General features: G+C 46.8%; 2 protein-coding genes across 2 annotated transcripts in view; one reads left to right on the forward strand and one right to left on the reverse strand.

The window, feature by feature from the left end:
* The first annotated feature begins 174 nt into the window (after nucleotides 1-174).
* On the forward strand, nucleotides 175-11,452 carry EXOC8 (exocyst complex component 8). The gene has a single exon (XM_081296954.1). The coding sequence runs from the start codon at nucleotides 314-316 to the stop codon at nucleotides 2,456-2,458; it is 2,145 nt and encodes a 714-aa protein (XP_081153080.1). The 5' UTR covers nucleotides 175-313; the 3' UTR covers nucleotides 2,459-11,452.
* Nucleotides 11,284-18,463, reverse strand: part of GNPAT (glyceronephosphate O-acyltransferase) — a 29,033-nt gene continuing 21,853 nt past the window's right edge. The window contains exons 10-16 of the mRNA XM_081296955.1: nucleotides 16,551-16,793; nucleotides 15,301-15,380; nucleotides 14,426-14,566; nucleotides 13,146-13,245; nucleotides 12,976-13,069; nucleotides 12,406-12,467; nucleotides 11,284-11,544 (exon numbers count right to left, since the gene is read on the reverse strand). Of these exons, the coding sequence (XP_081153081.1) occupies nucleotides 11,501-11,544; nucleotides 12,406-12,467; nucleotides 12,976-13,069; nucleotides 13,146-13,245; nucleotides 14,426-14,566; nucleotides 15,301-15,380; nucleotides 16,551-16,793 (764 nt within the window). The 3' untranslated portion in view covers nucleotides 11,284-11,500. The remainder of the gene's footprint in view (nucleotides 11,545-12,405; nucleotides 12,468-12,975; nucleotides 13,070-13,145; nucleotides 13,246-14,425; nucleotides 14,567-15,300; nucleotides 15,381-16,550; nucleotides 16,794-18,463) is intronic.

Raw genomic sequence — 18,463 nt, forward strand, 5'->3', positions numbered from 1 at the left:
GGGACCACACACCACCCGCCACGCCCAGCCCCCCCCCCAACTGCTCCCGGCCGCGTCTGCTTCCGCTACGGCTCGTCCGCGCAGGCGCGCTGTCCGCGCTCGGTCAGCACAGGCGCAGTGTGCATCGATCGGCTCCTGCGCAGGCGCAATGCGGTGCGCAGGGCTCGGCGCAGGCGCCTTCGGCTCGGCCCCCCCTCCCCCCCCCCGCTCTCTTGGCTGCAAGGCTTGGCCGAGGTCGGGTGGGGCCCGGCGGCGGCGGCGGCGGCGGACAGTGGTGGAGACTGCAGGCGGCTGACGCGGGAGAGCAGCGACCATGTCGGACAGCGGGGCCAGCCGCCTGCGGCGGCAGCTGGAGTCGGGGGGCTTCGAGGCGCGGCTGTACGTGAAGCAGCTGTCGCAGCAGTCGGACGGCGACCGCGACCTGCAGGAGCACAGGCAGCGGGTCCAGGCGCTGGCGGAGGAGACGGCGCAGAACCTGAAGCGCAACGTCTATCAGAACTACCGGCAGTTCATCGAGACGGCGCGCGAGATCTCCTATCTGGAGAGCGAGATGTATCAGCTCAGCCACCTGCTGACGGAGCAGAAGAGCAGCCTGGAGAGCATCCCTCTCGCGCTGCTGCCCGCCGCCGCCGCGGGCACCGCCGCCACCGCCGAAGACTCGGCGGGCGCGGGAGTCCGGGACCGCCGGCGCGGCCCGGCCGGCTTCCTGCCGGGGCCCGCGGGCGCCTCACGCGAGGGCGCGGGCGAGGAGGGCAAGCAGCGCACGCTCACTACGCTGCTGGAGAAGGTGGAGGGCTGCAGGCACCTGCTGGAGGCGGGGCAGTACCTGGTGTACAACGGGGACCTGGTGGAGTATGAGGCGGACCACATGGCACAGCTGCAGCGTGTGCACGGCTTCCTTATGAACGACTGTCTCCTCGTGGCCACCTGGCTGCCGCACCGGCGCGGCATGTACCGCTACAACGCGCTGTATCCGCTGGACGGTCTGGCTGTGGTCAACGTCAAAGACAACCCGCCCATGAAGGACATGTTCAAGCTACTTATGTTCCCCGAGAGCCGCATATTTCAGGCGGAAAACGCCAAGATCAAGCGCGAATGGCTGGAAGTGTTGGAGGAGACCAAAAGGGCCCTAGGTGAGAAGAGAAGGCGGGAACAGGAGGCCGCTGCTGCCCCTCGAGGGCCACCGCAGGCAACCCCCAAGGCTGGCAACCCGTTCGAGGAGGACGATGAGGAAGAACCAGCGCTTCCTGAGGTGGAGGAGGAGAAGGTGGACCTCTCAATGGAGTGGATCCAGGAGTTGCCCGAAGACCTGGATGTCTGTATTGCCCAGAGAGACTTTGAGGGCGCAGTGGACCTGCTGGACAAATTAAACCATTATCTGGAAGATAAGCCCAGCCCACCTCCTGTGAAAGAACTCAGGGCCAAGGTGGACGAACGGGTTCGACAGTTAACCGAGGTGCTAGTATTTGAGCTTTCCCCAGATCGGTCACTGAGAGGTGGTCCCAAGGCCACTCGAAGGGCAGTTTCTCAGCTGATCCGCCTTGGCCAGTGCACCAAAGCCTGTGAGCTGTTTCTGAGGAACAGGGCAGCAGCGGTGCACACTGCCATACGCCAGCTTCGCATTGAAGGAGCCACTCTGCTCTACATTCACAAGCTGTGCCATGTCTTCTTTACCAGTCTTCTTGAGACAGCGAAGGAGTTCGAGACAGACTTTGCAGGCACTGATAGTGGCTGCTACTCTGCCTTTGTGGTCTGGGCAAGGTCAGCCATGGGCATGTTCGTGGATGCTTTCAGCAAGCAGGTGTTTGACAGCAAGGAGAGCCTCTCGACAGCTGCAGAGTGTGTGAAGGTGGCCAAGGAGCACTGCCAGCAGCTCGGGGACATCGGACTGGACCTCACCTTCATCATCCATGCCCTGCTAGTGAGAGACATCCAGGGGGCCTTACACAGCTACAAGGAGATCATCATCGAAGCCACCAAGCACCGAAACTCTGAGGAGATGTGGAGGAGGATGAACCTGATGACCCCTGAGGCTCTGGGGAAGCTCAAGGAGGAGATGAGAAGCTGTGGGGTCAGTAATTTCGAGCAGTACACCGGCGACGACTGCTGGGTGAACCTGAGCTACACAGTGGTGGCCTTCACCAAACAGACCATGGGGTTCCTAGAGGAGGCGCTGAAGCTGTACTTCCCAGAACTGCACATGGTCCTCCTGGAGAGCCTGGTGGAAGTCATCCTGGTTGCCGTGCAGCATGTGGATTACAGTCTGCGGTGTGAGCAGGATCCAGAGAAAAAGGCATTTATCAGACAGAATGCGTCCTTTCTGTACGAAACAGTCCTCCCTGTGGTGGAGAAGAGGTTTGAAGAAGGTGTGGGGAAACCTGCTAAGCAGCTCCAAGACCTGAGGAGCACATCTAGACTCATCCGGGTGAACCCCGAGAGCACAACTTCCGTGGTCTGAGGATTCTGTTTCGTGATACTTAAATGTGGCTTGTGTGTCATTTATATTTATGTTAAGTTACATTATCGTATTCCTTATGGTCTCAATGTAAAAATGAAGGTACCTCTTAGGCTAAATCAAAAGAAGAAAGAACAAATGCTAATTGAAGCACAAATGAGAAAAAGACTAGAAAAACGTATACCATGCTTTCCTTTTAAATTATGGTAATTCCTTAATGAATGTATTCATTAGCTAACAGCTTTCGGTCCTCTGGATCAGCTGATGAATGTATGGTTGCTGTAGTACTTCAGCTTGTCTTTTGAATTAAAACACTGTACATTATGCAGCATGGAGAAACAAGATCTGTAAAGACAGAGTTCAAGGATGTTGGGAAGTATCCCAGTTCACCAGAATATTAGGTTTTTTAAAGGGTACAGTGCCATATAAAACACCCTGCCTCATGCACTTCTCCTTTTTAAACTGTAATGAACAATTTGGGGGAAAGAAAGGAGTTGGGAAGTTAGTTTTAGAGAAAATTTTAGTCACAAGACTTCTTTCTTGGAACTAGCTCATGTGTGGGTGTCAAACACTTCCATCCTTACAGGGTACCAGAAGCAGATTCATAAAAAACATTTGGACACTCTCAAGTTTGTAATTTGAAAGCTGATTAATTTGAGTTGCTGACTAACAGCTTTATAATATTTTGTTGGGGAGCATTTACTTGGAAATCTAAAAGACCATGTTAAAAATTTTTTTTCAACACATTTTGGATTGTGTGAAATTCCAGCTGAAGCTTTTTTGTCTTTTGTCATATTAAATAAAGTACTAACAACAACAAAACACACACTGAGGAACCTGGCAGCATTCAGTGACTTGAGACTTCCCACTCCTTCAGTGTAGTTTACAGAGTGGCTCCGTGTTCAGGCAAATGGAAAAGTTTCCACCAAGATATTTATTTAGCAAGGTAAGGTGGTGCATACCTGTAATTTCAGTGTTTTGGGAGACTGAGGCAGGAGGATTCCAAGCCTGGGTGAGACCTATCTTAAAAAATACAAACGCTGGGGATGGGGTCAGTGGTAAAGCATCTGTGGGTTCAGTCCCTCATACCAAAAGGAAAAAAAATCTGACAATACAGATTTTTTTTTTTTCCTTTTTGTACCAGGGATTGAACTCAGGGGCACTCGACCATTGAGCCACATCCCCAGCCCTGTTTGTATTTTGTTTAGAGTCAGGGTCTCACTGAGTTGCTTAGCACCTCACTTTTGCTAAGGCTGGCTTTGAATTCTTCCTTTCTCAGCCTCCTGAGCCAATAGGATTATAGGTGTGCACCACCGTGCCTGGCACAGATTTTTTTTTAATTCTGTTTTTTGTAACAAAGTTGAGATTGGATATGCCCAAAGCACAGGGAAAAGAGACCCTGTGTAACTTCAGAATGATCCGCACTGCATTTTCTTTTTTTAAATTTTTTTGGAGGCTATTGCTTTTCTTCTTTCTTTATATATATATATGACAGTGGAATGCATTGCAATTCTTATTTCGAACTGCATTTTCTTGTTTTGTGTTTATGGCCTTTTTTTTTTAAGAGAGAGAATTTTAATATTTATTTTTTAGTTTTTGGCAGACACAACATCTTTCTTTGTATGTGGTGCTGAGGATTGAACCTGGGTCGCATGCATGCCAGGAGAGCGCGCTACCCCTTGAGCCACATCCCCAGCCCTATGGCCTTTGTTTTTTTAAAGGCCCTCAGATTCACCCCCTCCCTGCCTTTTAACGGGGAGGCACTTAACCACTGAGCTACATCCCCAGCCCCTTTTATTTTGAGATAGTGTTTCACTAAGTTGCTGAGGCTGGCCTTGAACTTGCCACTCTGTCTTAGCCTCCCAAGACACCGGGATTTACAGGTGTGCACCACCACACCCAGTTAAAAGACCTCAGATTATAATGCTTACTTCAGATTGTTTAGTAAAACAAAAAAACTAAAGAAATGCTTCTGTGGTGTGTTGACATATATATTCATATATATATAACACTTCTCCTATTTCAGAGAAATTGTGTTTGCTGAGATTCATTTTTTTTCCCCTAGCTTCTAATTGTGATTTTTGTCCCCAAGTCGTGTTTCTCATGCCCATGACTTCCATAGATCATTCTTTTATCTGGATAAATGGTGGTGTTGAGGCTGAAGATTGTGTGAAACCTAAACATGATCTGAAGAGTAGCTCAGAGCTGTAACACTCCTTGACCTAATAGCTCAAAAGCCAAAACAGCACAGTTTTTAGCTATCTATATTTTTAGCTATCCATATTTAAAAGGCCGGGAAGTATCAGAGTTGTCTCTTAGTTTTTTTTTTTTTTTCACATAACTTGGGATTTTCTAGATAACCATAACTGGATATATCAGCTGAACAGATATAACTTCTTTTTTAAACATCACTGGAAACTTGAATTTTATAAAATTTTGTGGTTATTGATTATTCTGTGTCATTTATCTGACATATAGTATAAAACATACTATGTAAACCTGTGACTCTGGGTCTGTAAAATACTTTTGAAATGGAAATTTATCTTATGGTATGAATCGTGAATGTGTATTCTCATACATAAATGGTTCCTTCTTCATAGAACTATCTGCTTTTTAAAGCTGGAATTTCAGAATTTTCTTTTGCAAAAGTCTGTGGGCTCCTTAATCTGAATTGTAGCTGGAGGAAGTATGCTTCTGTGAATCAACTGGCATGGGAGGTAGACTAAAACCACTAGGTGGTAATGCACCTTTGTGCCCAGACAGAATAATTCAGGTTGTATTCCTCAGAGTGCAGTCAGAGCGCCCCTGTTCTTTGGTTTCATTAGATTTCAAAATAAGTTCTAAAAATTGAATGAATTTAGAGATTGTCCAGAAATATGGTAGATACCAAGATGCACCACTGTGGACTACCATCTCTTGTGTGCTTTGAGCATACCTGTCACTGAGCTTGGGATCACAGACTTGATTGAATTAATTGTTGGGAAAAAGACACCCTTGGAATTAAGTCTCTTTTGATTAAAGCCTCTTTTCATGTAGGTGTTAAAAACTCACTTATTTTTATACAAAACACTATCTATAGTTTAATTATCAGTATATGTATCTTCAACTTGGCATCTTACCGAGGATTGGAAATCTGGGACTTTACATGTAGTATAAAATTCGTATGTGCATTTTGCTTTTGATATGCTGTGATATTAGAAAATCTTAAGTGTTTTATAAAATAAAGCTTAAAATATGCCTACACTGGATAAAATTGATAATACAATGTTATTTGCATTTTTCTTTAATTGGGATTTAGTATGTTCTTTTAACTATTCTTTGTTGTTTTTATTTTCTGTTATTTATGTAGGGAGGACCGAAAGCTGTTAGCTAATTTAAATAAACATTCTGCTGTCAGAGTTGTGAATAAATTGGATCTAAATATTTTAGGATTCCCTTGTGGGAAGTTTCACCTGTACAAAATGTGAATTTACTCTAAAAAGGAAGTTTCATGCTACCTGCACATTCTTGAATGAAGAAAGTGTAACATAGGCTACAAGACATAGGAACTAAATTATAAGGTTCTACTTTTTTAAAGTAAAATGCAAGACAGATGTAGTGGCACACACTGGTAATCCCAGCAACTTGGGGAGCTGAGATAGGAGGATGGGAAGTTCAAAGCTAGTCTGCACAACTTGGTGAGATCTTGTCTCAAATAAAAAGGGCTCTGGTATAGCTCATGGTATAGTGCTCCTGGCTTCAACGTCTAGTACCAGAAATAAATAAATAATAAAATAATTTGCAGACAGTGAGGATACCCACATTTAAAAGAATTGAATGCTAGGCTTTGTGAAGACTGAGGCTGGAGAGGGCCCTAAAGACTGGAAAAGAGAGATGCTCAGCTGTGTGCAGGGGGACACTGAGGGAGGGAGCAGTGTAATTCTGAGTGGGAAATTCTCATGGGGTCCTGGTATAAGCATACGGTGTAAGACTCAAAGCCGGCATCTCTGACAAAGCCTCCAGAAACCCACTCCCAAGAGGTGGCCCTTGGTAAGAGATCCATGTGTGTCCAGAAACCCCACTTCCAAGAGGAGGTGACCCTTGGTATAAGAGTTCTACATGTGTTTTCCCTAAAATTGAATTATACTGTGCATGCAGCTCAGCATCTTGCTTTCATTCACATAACAATTCAGTTTTGTTTTTTGATACTGGGGAAAAAACCCAGGGCCACTTTACCACTGAGCTATATCCCAGCCCTTTTAATTTTTGAGACAGGATCTTGCCAAGTTGCCTAGATTGGTTTTGGATTTCCCATTCTCCTGCCTCAGCTCCTGAGCTACTGGGATCATAGGCATGTGCCACCACACCTAGCTACAATTCAGTATTTTTTTGGTGGGGTGGAGTGGGGGTACTGGGAAGTGAATCTAGGGGCACTAACCATTGAGCAACTCTGCCATGTCCCCAGTCCTTTTGGTATTTTATTTAGAGACAGGGTCTCACTGAGTTACTTGGGGCCTAGCTAAATTGCTGAGACTGGCTTTGAACTTAAGATCCTCCTTGCCTCAGCTTCTCAAGCTACATAGATTATAAGCATGCACACCCAGCTACAATTCAGGTTTTGTGTGTGTGTGTTGCTGGGGATTGAACTCAGGGCCTTGTGCATGTGAGGCAAGCACTCTACCAACTGAGCTATAGCCCCAACCCTACAATTCAGTATTTTTTAAATATTTTTATTTTATTTATTTTTATGTGGTGCTGAGGATCAAACCCAGTACCTCACAAGTGCGAGGCAAGCATTCTGCCACTGAGCCACAACCTCAGCCCATACAATTCAGTATTTCTAAGACATTATCTCACGCCAATGGTATAGCTGTACCTTACTGGAGGGGTTTCTGTTTGCTTTTGTTTTCCTGTAATGGTTTGGTCTTCAACCACAGTGATAAACTATAATTTTGCTTTTTCCAGTTACTTTAGGAACAGCCCCTCTGTTGGCTTAGCAGCATTGCCAGGGTCTCCCTCAGACACCTGCCTCCTTCTGAGTTCAGCTGGGCCGTGATGGAAAGCAGGACTCTTCCCCCACCTGCTTCCCTTCATCCTCCCACCAGAGTGTGGAAGCATTAAATGTGGGGCAGAAAGTAATTTTAATGTCACCTTTCAATGTGGGGCAGAAAGTAATTTTAAGGTCACCTTCAACTTTGATCATATTTTTTATCAGTTATCAAACTCTGACCTGCTCTAGGTCTGCTGCATGGTTCAACCTGGAATCTCTCTTTCCCGTTACCTGGACAATTCTCTCCTTTTTCTGTTAGACTCCCCGCTTTAGACACCATCTCTTTCCACTGGTTTACCATTTTAGTTAGGTCCATATTTCTGGATGTGGAGAAAATTGATATTTTACACCCTGAATGTTTAAAAGTATTTTTCTACTCTCATGGTTGTCTCATAGTTAAGCTGGATATAGAATCCTAGATTTGAAATAATTTCCCCTTAGGATCTTGAAAAGCATTACTCCATGGTCTTCTAGTTTCTAAAGTTGCTCTCAAGTCAGATTCATTCCGTTTCCTGAACAACTACTTGCTTTCTTGAAAAGTTTTTAACATCTCTTCTGTATAAGTCCTGAAGTGTCAGGTGGAGTGCTTTCTAGTCCTCATTCTTGTTCCCTAGCAGACCTTTCAATAGGTGTGTACCTTCAGTGCTGGGACATGTTCTTGCATTGCTTCCTTTTACTGTGGGGCCTGGTCTTCAGACAGACAACTTTTATTATCGGTCTCTCCAGAGCATGTCTGCTGTCTTCTGGAAGGAGAACAACAGCTGCCTGGGTGGGTATCATGGTTTGGACCGTAAGCCTCCCCCGAAGGCCTGGCCCCAGCCTGTGATACTACTGGCAGGTGGTGGAGCCTTTGTGGGGAGGCCAAGTGGGAGGAGGTTTAGGCTGCTGGGGACATGCCCCTGAAGGAACCTTTGGGACCTCAGTTCCTCCTCTGCTTCCTGGCCACCAAGAGGCCAGCAGCCTTCTCTGCCACTTGTTCCCATCATGGTGTACTGGGTCACCACAGGCCCAGAGGCAGTGGAGTCCAGCAATGCGGACAGAAACTGCTGAAACCACGAGCCTGAACAAACCTCTCCTCGTGAGCTGTCTTGGGTGTCTGTCATGGTGGCAGAAGGCCAACACAGTGGGTGAGTGGGCATCTCTTTCAAATGCTGCCATCAGCTACTTCTTGCATGGACTTAGTACTAAAGTGGCATTTCAAATCAGTGAGGAAATTAATGATTCAACATTGTGACAACTTCCTAATTATTTGTATGAAAACTGAAACCTGACATCAGGGATTTTTTTTTTTTAAACCCCAGCCCCCTTTTTTTTGTTTTGAATGCAGGGACACTTTATCACTAAGCTACATAGCCAGCCCTTTTTATTTTTTTACTTTGAGACAGGGCCTCACTAAATTGCTGATGCTGGCCTGGAACTTTCGATCCTCCTACCTCAGTCACCTGAGTAGGTGGGACTTCAGGCACACACCACTGTGTCCCCCTGAGGCAGAGGCTCTGAGAGTTTCAGTTGACCTTACAAGGCCACACAAGGCTCGTGCACATCACCTCCATCTTTGGATGGCTCCCCTTTTCACTTAAGGGTGGTACTGTTTTGAACTTTCATCTTTTCCAGGGCTAGGGATATGCAGTGGTATCCTCTCACTATGCTGTGTGTGCACAGCTCCAGCCAGCCCCACAATCTCGAGGGGTCACACCAGTACTGCAGGGCACTGTGCTGCCAAGGTGGTCAGCAGATGGGGTGCACTCAGTGAAACCTTCAGTTAGGATATTTTCAATATAACATCGTAGGCTGAGCTTCTGTACGTGGCAGAGTTGTTTTGAACCTGGTCCAGCTCCAGACTATGCTTTCTCAGTGACTACATCATGCTGTAGCGTGAACGGGAGATAATCTTGGAAAGCTAGGTGCTTGGGGCCTTACTTCAAAGCAGTGGCAGCTCCAGAGTGTACAGCAGGAGGCAGGAGAGGGGCCAAGAGTCAGCTCTGGGCTTGGCTGTGGGTGTGTGCAAGCATGCATGTGGGTGCTAGAAGCTGCTAGTCTTAGGGAAGGCTTTTACTTGGAGCGTCTTGTGCTGGATGACAGTGAGTGAGTCCTCCAGACCATCTGCTGGAAGCGCAAAGCCTCATCTCTTTTTATTTCAAGTCCTTACCTCTGCCATTGATTGCTTGCCTGGCTCTAATGCAAAAGCTCACTAGGAGACAAATCTAGCTACTTGCACCCAAAACTCAAGGCTTCATCCAAACCCGTGTCACAAAGTGGCCTAAAAGTAAGCAAAGATCATCTGAGTCTTCAACATGCACCTGTATAGCAAGTGTCATGGAAAAGAAGGCAATCAAATCTGGCATCGGGGACTTTTCCACTGCACAGTCTCCACGGCAATGACCAGCCTGGGTCCCAGCACTCCTGCAGCACTGGCCCACGTGCTCCCTGAAGGCAGCAGCTTGGTGCCACCTGGCCGTGCACCAAGACATCATCAGCCAAGCACTGCTGAGCTGGCTCTACAACAGTGCGTGGCCTGGTACAAGGGACCTCCAATGAGCACACAGAAGCAGCCTGGCTGCTGGGAACACGTGCACATCGCAGGGGAACTTGGACGCAGGGAGTATTGCACCTTATTTTGAGCTTTCCAGTGGTTTTCCTTGGCACTTGGATTCCAACCCAAATGTCTTAGAGTTGACTATGCTGCTGCTGACTGAGCTGTATCCCCCCACTTTGCACGCTGAAGCTCAGACCAAGGTGCCTATACTGGGGAATGGTTAAAATCAGATGTGGTCGGGAGGCTGAGGCCCTCATGGTGGCCTTAGTGATCTCATTAGCTCATTCAAACACATAAGGAGATGGCCGCTGAGGGAGGCCTCAGAATGGACATGCATTGCTAGCACCTTGACCTTGGACTTCAGCCTGGAAAACTGCAAGAAATGTCTGTGTTGAAGCCACCCAGTCCACGGCACCCTGTTCCATAAGCCTGAGCAGATAAAGCACCTTTCTCTTGAATTTCACTATCCAAGACTCACTCTAGCCCCCCGATCTTCATTTGGGTCCTCCAGAACCTGCCCAGGACTATCCACTCCCTATTCTCTCTGCACATGCCACTCCACTCTCCCTGTCTATCCTCAAAACCCAGCACCCTGGAGAGCCAACTTCTGCTCAACAACTCGACCTACCGGTCACCTTAGAGTGGCCACCTGCCAAGGTCCCAGTGCTCAGCCACAGTACTCCAAGCTTCCTCACACAGTATCTCTTAGTTGCATGTAGCTTTGACTCATTCATTTTGTTAATGAAGGCTCTGGGTAGTAAAGTTTAAAGTAAGCTTGCTAACTTATTCTCTATTTCTGTGACCACTATACATGTTTGAGACAACTGGAACTAAAGCAAGCAGTAAGACGGAGGCTGAGTGTCCCTTCACTACAGTGTGTGGAACTGGAAGTGTTACTCCTGACAAGAGATCATGCAGATTGCCCCAAGTCTAAATGCAAACTGCCTTTATGTTCCATGTGTACCGGACACCCTTACCTGAGGCTATTTCACTACGGTTTTTAGTGTCACCTGTGTTTTGACTACAACTCCTCCCATGAGGTCAGGTATGGAATTCTCCTCTTGGGGTTAGGTTGGTGCTCAAGAAGCTTCAGATTTCTGGACTAGGGACACTCAGCTGACACACCTTCTTCACAGTTTTCTCCTAACAGCAAGAGCCTTTGATGTCAATATGGTGCTTCAACCCAGAAGGCAACATAAAACTGAGCACATGTGGGGACTAAGAAGTGTTTATGAAACAGAAGCTGAACTTTGCTTTCCCAAACATGTTTTCAAAAGACGTTTATTTTAAACACACACAGAGCTGGATTTACAAATGCCTTTTAACCATGTGGCAGGGAAGATTACACTGACTGCTTACACTGATCATTTCTTCCTCTCCACGGAGTCTATGTTCATAAAGTCTTGTGGAGCATGAGGTGTGTCTTCCTTTACACCCATGTTGGCAGTAGTCCTTTACAACAATAACTGTGTGATGACCATTAAAGTCTTGCAGCTGTTGGTTTTCCTATCGGTGTCTTACAACCTGACATAAACAAAGAGCTTGTGAAATGACTCAGACTTTGCCCTTCCTCATACAACTGTGTCTTAAGCTACTGCCCAACAGGGATACCCAACACTGTGCAGAGTGTACAGGCCGACTGCACCAATGGGGTGCCAGTCCCCTCTGCAGGAGGTGTGGCCAGTGTGGCAGGGCCAGACGCAGGAGCTGGCCACTGCTCCCCACTATTAATAAACTGATTGTCATCCTCGCAGATAAGGTATGTGTGAGTGCTTTAGCTCTACACCCCTCCTTACCACATTTGAAACTGAGTTCTAAGGCTACCTATTCTGTGAACAGAAGAGGGGTGGTGCTCATCATGCTCCTCTAAGAGTTCTCACAGCCCCTCTACCCCTCCTTCCTCTATATGCCCAATCCTGGTTTTCCTGGCTTAGGCAGATGCCACCCAGGGGCCCTCCATGCAGCCCTGACCAATGCCCTGAGTTAGGCTTAGGTACAAAAACGCCCCTTGTAAGAGTATTAATGACATAGTGCTCATTCAACATGACTAACAGATCGTCATTTCCTTAAATGTCGATACCCCCTTCTAATATCATCCCAACATCCCTGCAGGAAGTTTTTCAACTCTTCTGGCTATTTCTCTGTTCACGCTTGACTCTCCTGACTCTTACAGATACAAGAACAAATGGCCTGCATTTCCTGGGCTGCGCTGTGTCTTTTCCTCTCTCTGTCTCTGGTGGTACAGGGAATGGCCAGGCCAGTGCTCCACCACTGAGCTATACCCCCACCTGCCTAGCATGTGTGAGGCCCAGCTCCAGCTCCAGCATGGGAAAAACACTGATAAAACAATGCAGAAGTTCTTCATGTCTATTAAACCGTACTTACTGAGCATTCCTTCTAATTTGGTTGTGGCAGGTTCATTCACACTAAATATGTTTTCATTGTTTCTAAAGAAAGGAATAAGCTTTGTCACTGCACACATCAAGGTGACGGCCTCCCAACAGTGCACAGTGGCTGGAAGGCCTTTGGCCCGCCCTCCCTCCTGGCTTCACCCTTCCTTCTTTGGACCACACCAGAGACACGGCCATGAGAGGTTAAGCTTTCGCATTGCTGCTTTAGTTCTAGAGGTGAATGTCTGTTTCTCCACCCATCCATCCATGTACCACCCACACTACATTCTCCAAAAATCTTCCCTGTAATTAATCTCTAAATGTCAGTATAAGGCCACAGATACAGACTGGCCTACCCTACCTCCTTCCTTTGCTCCAGTGGCATTTTTATTCATAACCACACAGGTTTCCTGGGGACGCATACTGATTTCATTCGGGAGGGGCTGGGTAAGTGAAGAACATTCTAACACTTACCAGACGGCACACGCCCATGCCTGGGCTTTTGCTCAGTGTCACTTGTGGCCCTTGCCCCTTTAGCAACCATGGAACTATGCATAGTACTTACATTTTCTTTTTCTCTACCACGCCAAGTCTCACAAAGGCTGCTAAGGCATTTTTTTGCACATCGGAAGATAGCACATCATAACACTGAGAGGCTCCTGGGTGAAGGAGGAAGAGCTGGTGGACCCCTTGCTCTCCAGTAATAAAAGCCCCCTCCCCACAAGAGTGACTGACCTTGATCGAGAAGCTGGCATGTGAACTTCCTCACTGCAGCCAAGTACTGCTTCTCAGTAAAGCGTTCTTCTTCTTCATATAAGAGGTACTTGCAAATGATCTGATTTTAAAAGGACAATGAGGTAAAGCGAGAAAGGGTGGCCAAACACAGGAGAACCCTCAATGACTTTCACCACCTTCTTAAAGAATGGCACCTCCCAGTGGAGCAGAATGCAGACCCATTAAGGTGGAACCCGAGAAACATGGGAGGACTTTTAGGATATCTTTCTAAACTTCAGTTAATTTTTTTTTTAAAGTTGTCAACGGACCTTTATTTTATTCATTTACATGCAGTGCTGAGAATTTAACCCAGTGCCTCGTACATGCTGGGCAGGCGCTCTGCACTGACCACAGCCCCAGCCCAGCTTCAGTTCATGTTTACAATTAGAATACAATGGTTTGTAATAATATCAACATTTATTAAACATTACTTTGGCATTTTAGTTGGTTGCAAGTTAATTACTACCAGCTTTGTATTTCATGCTACTTGGGAAAACAGGAGCCAGATGTTTATAACTTTGTCTTTTTTACAAAATAAACCCAACAAAGTGCTAGGTCCTAAAACACTGGATGACTTCTACTATAGAAAGGGTAGAAGGGACACTGATCAAGCACCAAGTATGAAGCTTTGTGCAAGGTGGCTAGTGGTGTCACCTCACGTGCCACAAGCACCCCTGTGCCAGGAAGCAGGTCTGGTGCCCGTGGGCAGGGCATACACTGAGCCCAGCCTGAGGCTTCTTCTCTCCAATACATGGGGACCCTGGGTTTGCATTTCCAACTCCCTCTCTTTTGAACCCTGACCATTCCTACTTGGTGTCAACTGAGAGCTCTGACAAGCTCTTTAGATACCTGCACTTGGAACTTTTTCTTTGCCTTCCAACTTTGAGTAACATAAATGATTGACTCTATGCATCATTCGGGTCTTGGGTCTTTCATTCACTAAGTGCTTATTATGTGTCAAACACTGTGGTACACACTAAGACCAAAAGACAAGACACAGCGTGACAACAATGTTTGGGTAAAACTATGGTTACACAAAGACTGTGCTCTAGGTCTCACTAAGCTGTCATTCTTTTGGTTCTGTGACAGACCAGGCCTTCTGCTCCTCCTCTAGACACCTGGGAGGTGACATCATTCACTGGGAAAAATCCTGGCCCACCAGAGCAATAATACGTGTGGAGTGGAAAAATCTTTTGATTTGATATCAGGATCATAAAGAAGAACTTGCCAAATTTACATACCTGATAACATTCCACAAAAGGTTTAAAGAGTCCTACTAGAAATTCTAACACAGCCTTTCCTTTTTCTGTGACAAGGATGTCCCTTAAAGTCAACTGAATGGTCTCACTTTTACAAAGCAGGTAACAGCCTTCTTCGAAGTCCTGGAAGGGAAAAGGGGAAGCCAGAATGTATCCAGGAATTCAGGTTCATGGGAATAGGCACCTCAACACAGCATGAGTCCTCAGCCGTGACACCAGCTAGTCACAGCCTCCCAGGACCACCTGGAAGCTCCACAGCAGCACAAGAAAACCACTGGGCAGACAGACTTTCTTTCACTGTGCACAGCCACCTCCTTAATCTAACTAGCAAGTGTGTACGAAGAGTCCCAAAGACACCTAAGAGTTGTGCTCATGCTCAAATCTCACTGGCATGCTTGCTCTCAAGTCCCACAGAATAAAACAAAGTCTGTTCTCCTTAGCACAGCAACCAAAGCCTGCACCACCTGGGTGTGTTCTACCACTGGCTACCCCAGAGAACTAGCAGGCCCACTTGCTCAACTGCCCACACTGCCAGCAAGGCTACTTACTGCTCCTCTCCAGGCTGAGGCACCTGCCTGCAGACACATTCCAACCTGCTGTGAGCAGAAAGGTGTGTGTAGACTTACAAACATCTACTGGAACAGCCATTTACAGAGCTGCACTAATGGCTCCAGAAGGGACCCTCCTCACAAAGAATCCCAGGGTTATTTATTCAATACTCATCACCATCCGCTGTACAGCTCTGGATCTGCTGGACCGTGAACGCCTGCTTTTCTCACTGTGTTGCCTGAGAACGTGCCTGCCTGCTTGCAGAACTCATGTGTGCACACCTGCTCTCCTGCTGTGTGCAGACTTACCCTCAATGTGCTTCCTGGAAGGAAGATGAACTCATCTGAAAACATGTCACGGAGGAAGCGAAAGCAGCTGTAGACATCCTCTGCAAATAAATTTGTTACATAAGATCACCATGCTGCTTTTTAAACTTTCAGGGAGTATCAGGAAGTCAGTGAAACCCCAAAATTCAGTCCTTCAAAGGTGCATCTTTTAAAATGTTTTTAGTTGTCAATGGATCTTTATTTTTATATGTGGTAATGAGAATCAAACTCAGTGTCTCACACATGCAAGGCAAATGCTCTCCAATGAACTATAGCCCCAGCCCCCAAAGGTGCATTTTTATGCATATAACAGGACAAGAATTAAGTCCCCTGTGGGAAGCCAGAATCAACCAGAACTTCACCTGCAGAGTAAACTAGTCTAACATAATTTTAATGTGTTAAATTACAAATAAGCTTCTAATAAGTCAGTCAGGTAACAAGGAAGATACCACAATACTTAGAAGCCTGGGACATCACTTCCCCTATGCCAGAGTCCCCATGGGGGAGAGAAACTGATTTCCTAGCTTCCCTCAACACTCATAGTCCTGGATCTTTACTATACCTGTGGTCTCTTCCCTATGAAGGGAAAAAAAAAAAAAAAAAAGAAAGAAATCACCAATAGAACCCCAATTCTAGGCCCACTACAGGCGGCTCTGGTGTGGGGCTCCCCCAGGGATCCTCATGCAGATCTGGGCAGAGACCATGGCAATACAAGCTGTGCCTGACTCACTTCCCCGTTCCTCAGTGCAACGTGCACACTGCTGCGCTGGTGTTCTGTTGGACAAGGGGCTGTCACAGCAGAACAGAACAGACCAGGACATGGGGCAAGTGTGCTCACATGCAGAGCCTTCTCTGAGCAATTATGCAACTCTGTAGGCCTAACTCTCACTTATAGTAGAAGATGTTTAGGTTAGGCAATTTCTAGATCCTTCCAATTCTAAGTTTTTTTCTTTTTTTTTTTTTTTTTTTTTTTTGAGGTGGGGTCTTGCTGTATTGCCCAGGTGGGTCTCAGCCTCCTGAGCAGCTGGGACTATAGATGGGTACATGCCACTGTGCCCTCCAATTCTAGGACTCTAAGATAGATGACCACGTGTTTCAGGAGCAAAGCTAACTTCTGAGGGTAAAGGCCCCACGCCCTGCCAGTGGTATCCTTGCTGTGCACTACTGCTCCTTCCATGGAACTGCAACGCTAGGCTTCTTCTGAAGTTCAAGGTCACGTTCCTGAAAGTTACCTTTCCTGAACCCAGGTGTCATCTGCAAGGCTACAGCTACTAAGGAAGGACGGACAAAAATGTTGAGCAACTGGTTCCTATAAGCTGAGCACATAAGCAGAGTGATATGCTGGAAAATGAGTCCATCGACCACTTCCGAATCTCCGGAGTCCACGTTCAGAATCACCTGGTCTTTAACGAGGCTGGCGAGGTTGGAATGCAGAAGAATGCTGGACTGGACAACTTCCTCAGCAGGTTCATTATCTGTACACAAAGACAACATGTGTAAATGAGACAGGGTCTGCAGGGCAGGCCTGACCTGAGAGGAGAGGCAGAGGCTGGGCTACTCTCTTACCAGCTGCGGTCATGGTAAATGAAGGAGTGGAAAGAAGCACTTCCTGTATGGAATCTTTCAGGACATGTATATAACTCCGTCTACCCTAAGTCTGTCAGCCATTCTGAAGTACACATCAGTTCCCAATCTGAAAATCAACACCTGCTGTCTACCTCAGGAACCAAGAGCATCCAAACATTTGCAAGAGCAAATTACATGACTGGAAAAATCACACGTACATGGATTTAACGATACTAAGACACAAAGGTCCATGATTGGTGCATGAGTACATTAAATATACTTCTTACATACCCACCCAGCTCCTAGCACCAGGTCTCAGAGTACAGAGAGACATGTGTCTCTTCCCCACATCTAGCATCATTAGAGAGGCAGACCCATCACGGTTCCGTAGCTCATCACCCGACCCTACCTTGACTTGGACATGGAAAACAGGTAGTCACAGAAGCAGAATGCAGAGATGGTGATGTTTAACAGCAAGGGCAATTGCTTTACTATGAACCTCAGCCAGAGAGCTGGGTGTTAGGTTCTGCTGATGCTGCAGTGGAGGGACAAATGAGGGGTGTGGCTTATATACAGGGAATGAACCAAAGGTCTCAGAGTAAAGGCCCATTCCTGGCTGGTATGTGGGCTGCAGATACGGCTGCTCATTCCAAGGCTCTGAACTCTGTTCCCTTCAGTGGCCTCAATCACACTCATTCTTGATCAGCTTGCCCTCTCAGCTTGCTCAAGTTAATGGTATGTATGAAATGATATAAAAAGCTCCAGAGGGCTGGAGATGCAGCCAATGGCCCAGTGGCTCGATTGGCATGCAAAAGGCGCTGGGCTCAATCCCCAGCACTTAAATAAATAAATAAATAAATAAATAAAGGCTCTAGATACGAGAATGCTTAGGACTATGTGATAATTCAAGTAAAACAGAACAAAGGAACTGAATATATGCTCTATAATTAGGAAGCACAGTTGCTCTGGCCACACTGACACTTGGATATGACAGACTCTGTAATAATCAGGATGGTGCAGTATCAGCCAGCCACAGGTACTCTTAGGCAGTCACATACTTATCCTATCTTCAAAAAGCAAGACGCCTTAGAGAGACAGGTGTCTATGTATTCACATGTCCCTGGGGCACACAGTTATAGGACAATACTTTACCTGCCCCACTCACAACACCAAATACTTGCTACCCTGTATCATAATTTAAACGCCCCTCACCTCCCACAAGACCACCACAATACTGAGATAGATGTCACCTCCCTCTCTTTCCTCACTGGTGACAGGCACTGGACTGCCTGGCTCTTGTTAGGAATTCCCCCTGGACTCCTCTTTGCTATGCGCCAGCTCAGCCACCAGTGGGACTGGGTGTCCTCACTTCTCAGCTGGGCACAGCAGCCTCCTAACCTGCTACGTCTCCAGTCTCTTCCATGGAGGTCCATCTTTAGAGCTGGTAGCCGGATGTTTTCTAAAGGCCACTCTGTCTTACTGTCCTGCTTACATCCATTATGGCTTTCTGTAGCTGAGAGGTTTCAGTCCAGATCTGAAGCCCGCAGACCGAGGCAATCTAGCTGCCACCTACAGCCTT

This window comes from Spermophilus citellus (assembly GCF_964194105.1).
Source record: "Spermophilus citellus genome assembly, chromosome: 6".
Taxonomy (NCBI): Eukaryota; Metazoa; Chordata; class Mammalia; order Rodentia; family Sciuridae; genus Spermophilus; species Spermophilus citellus.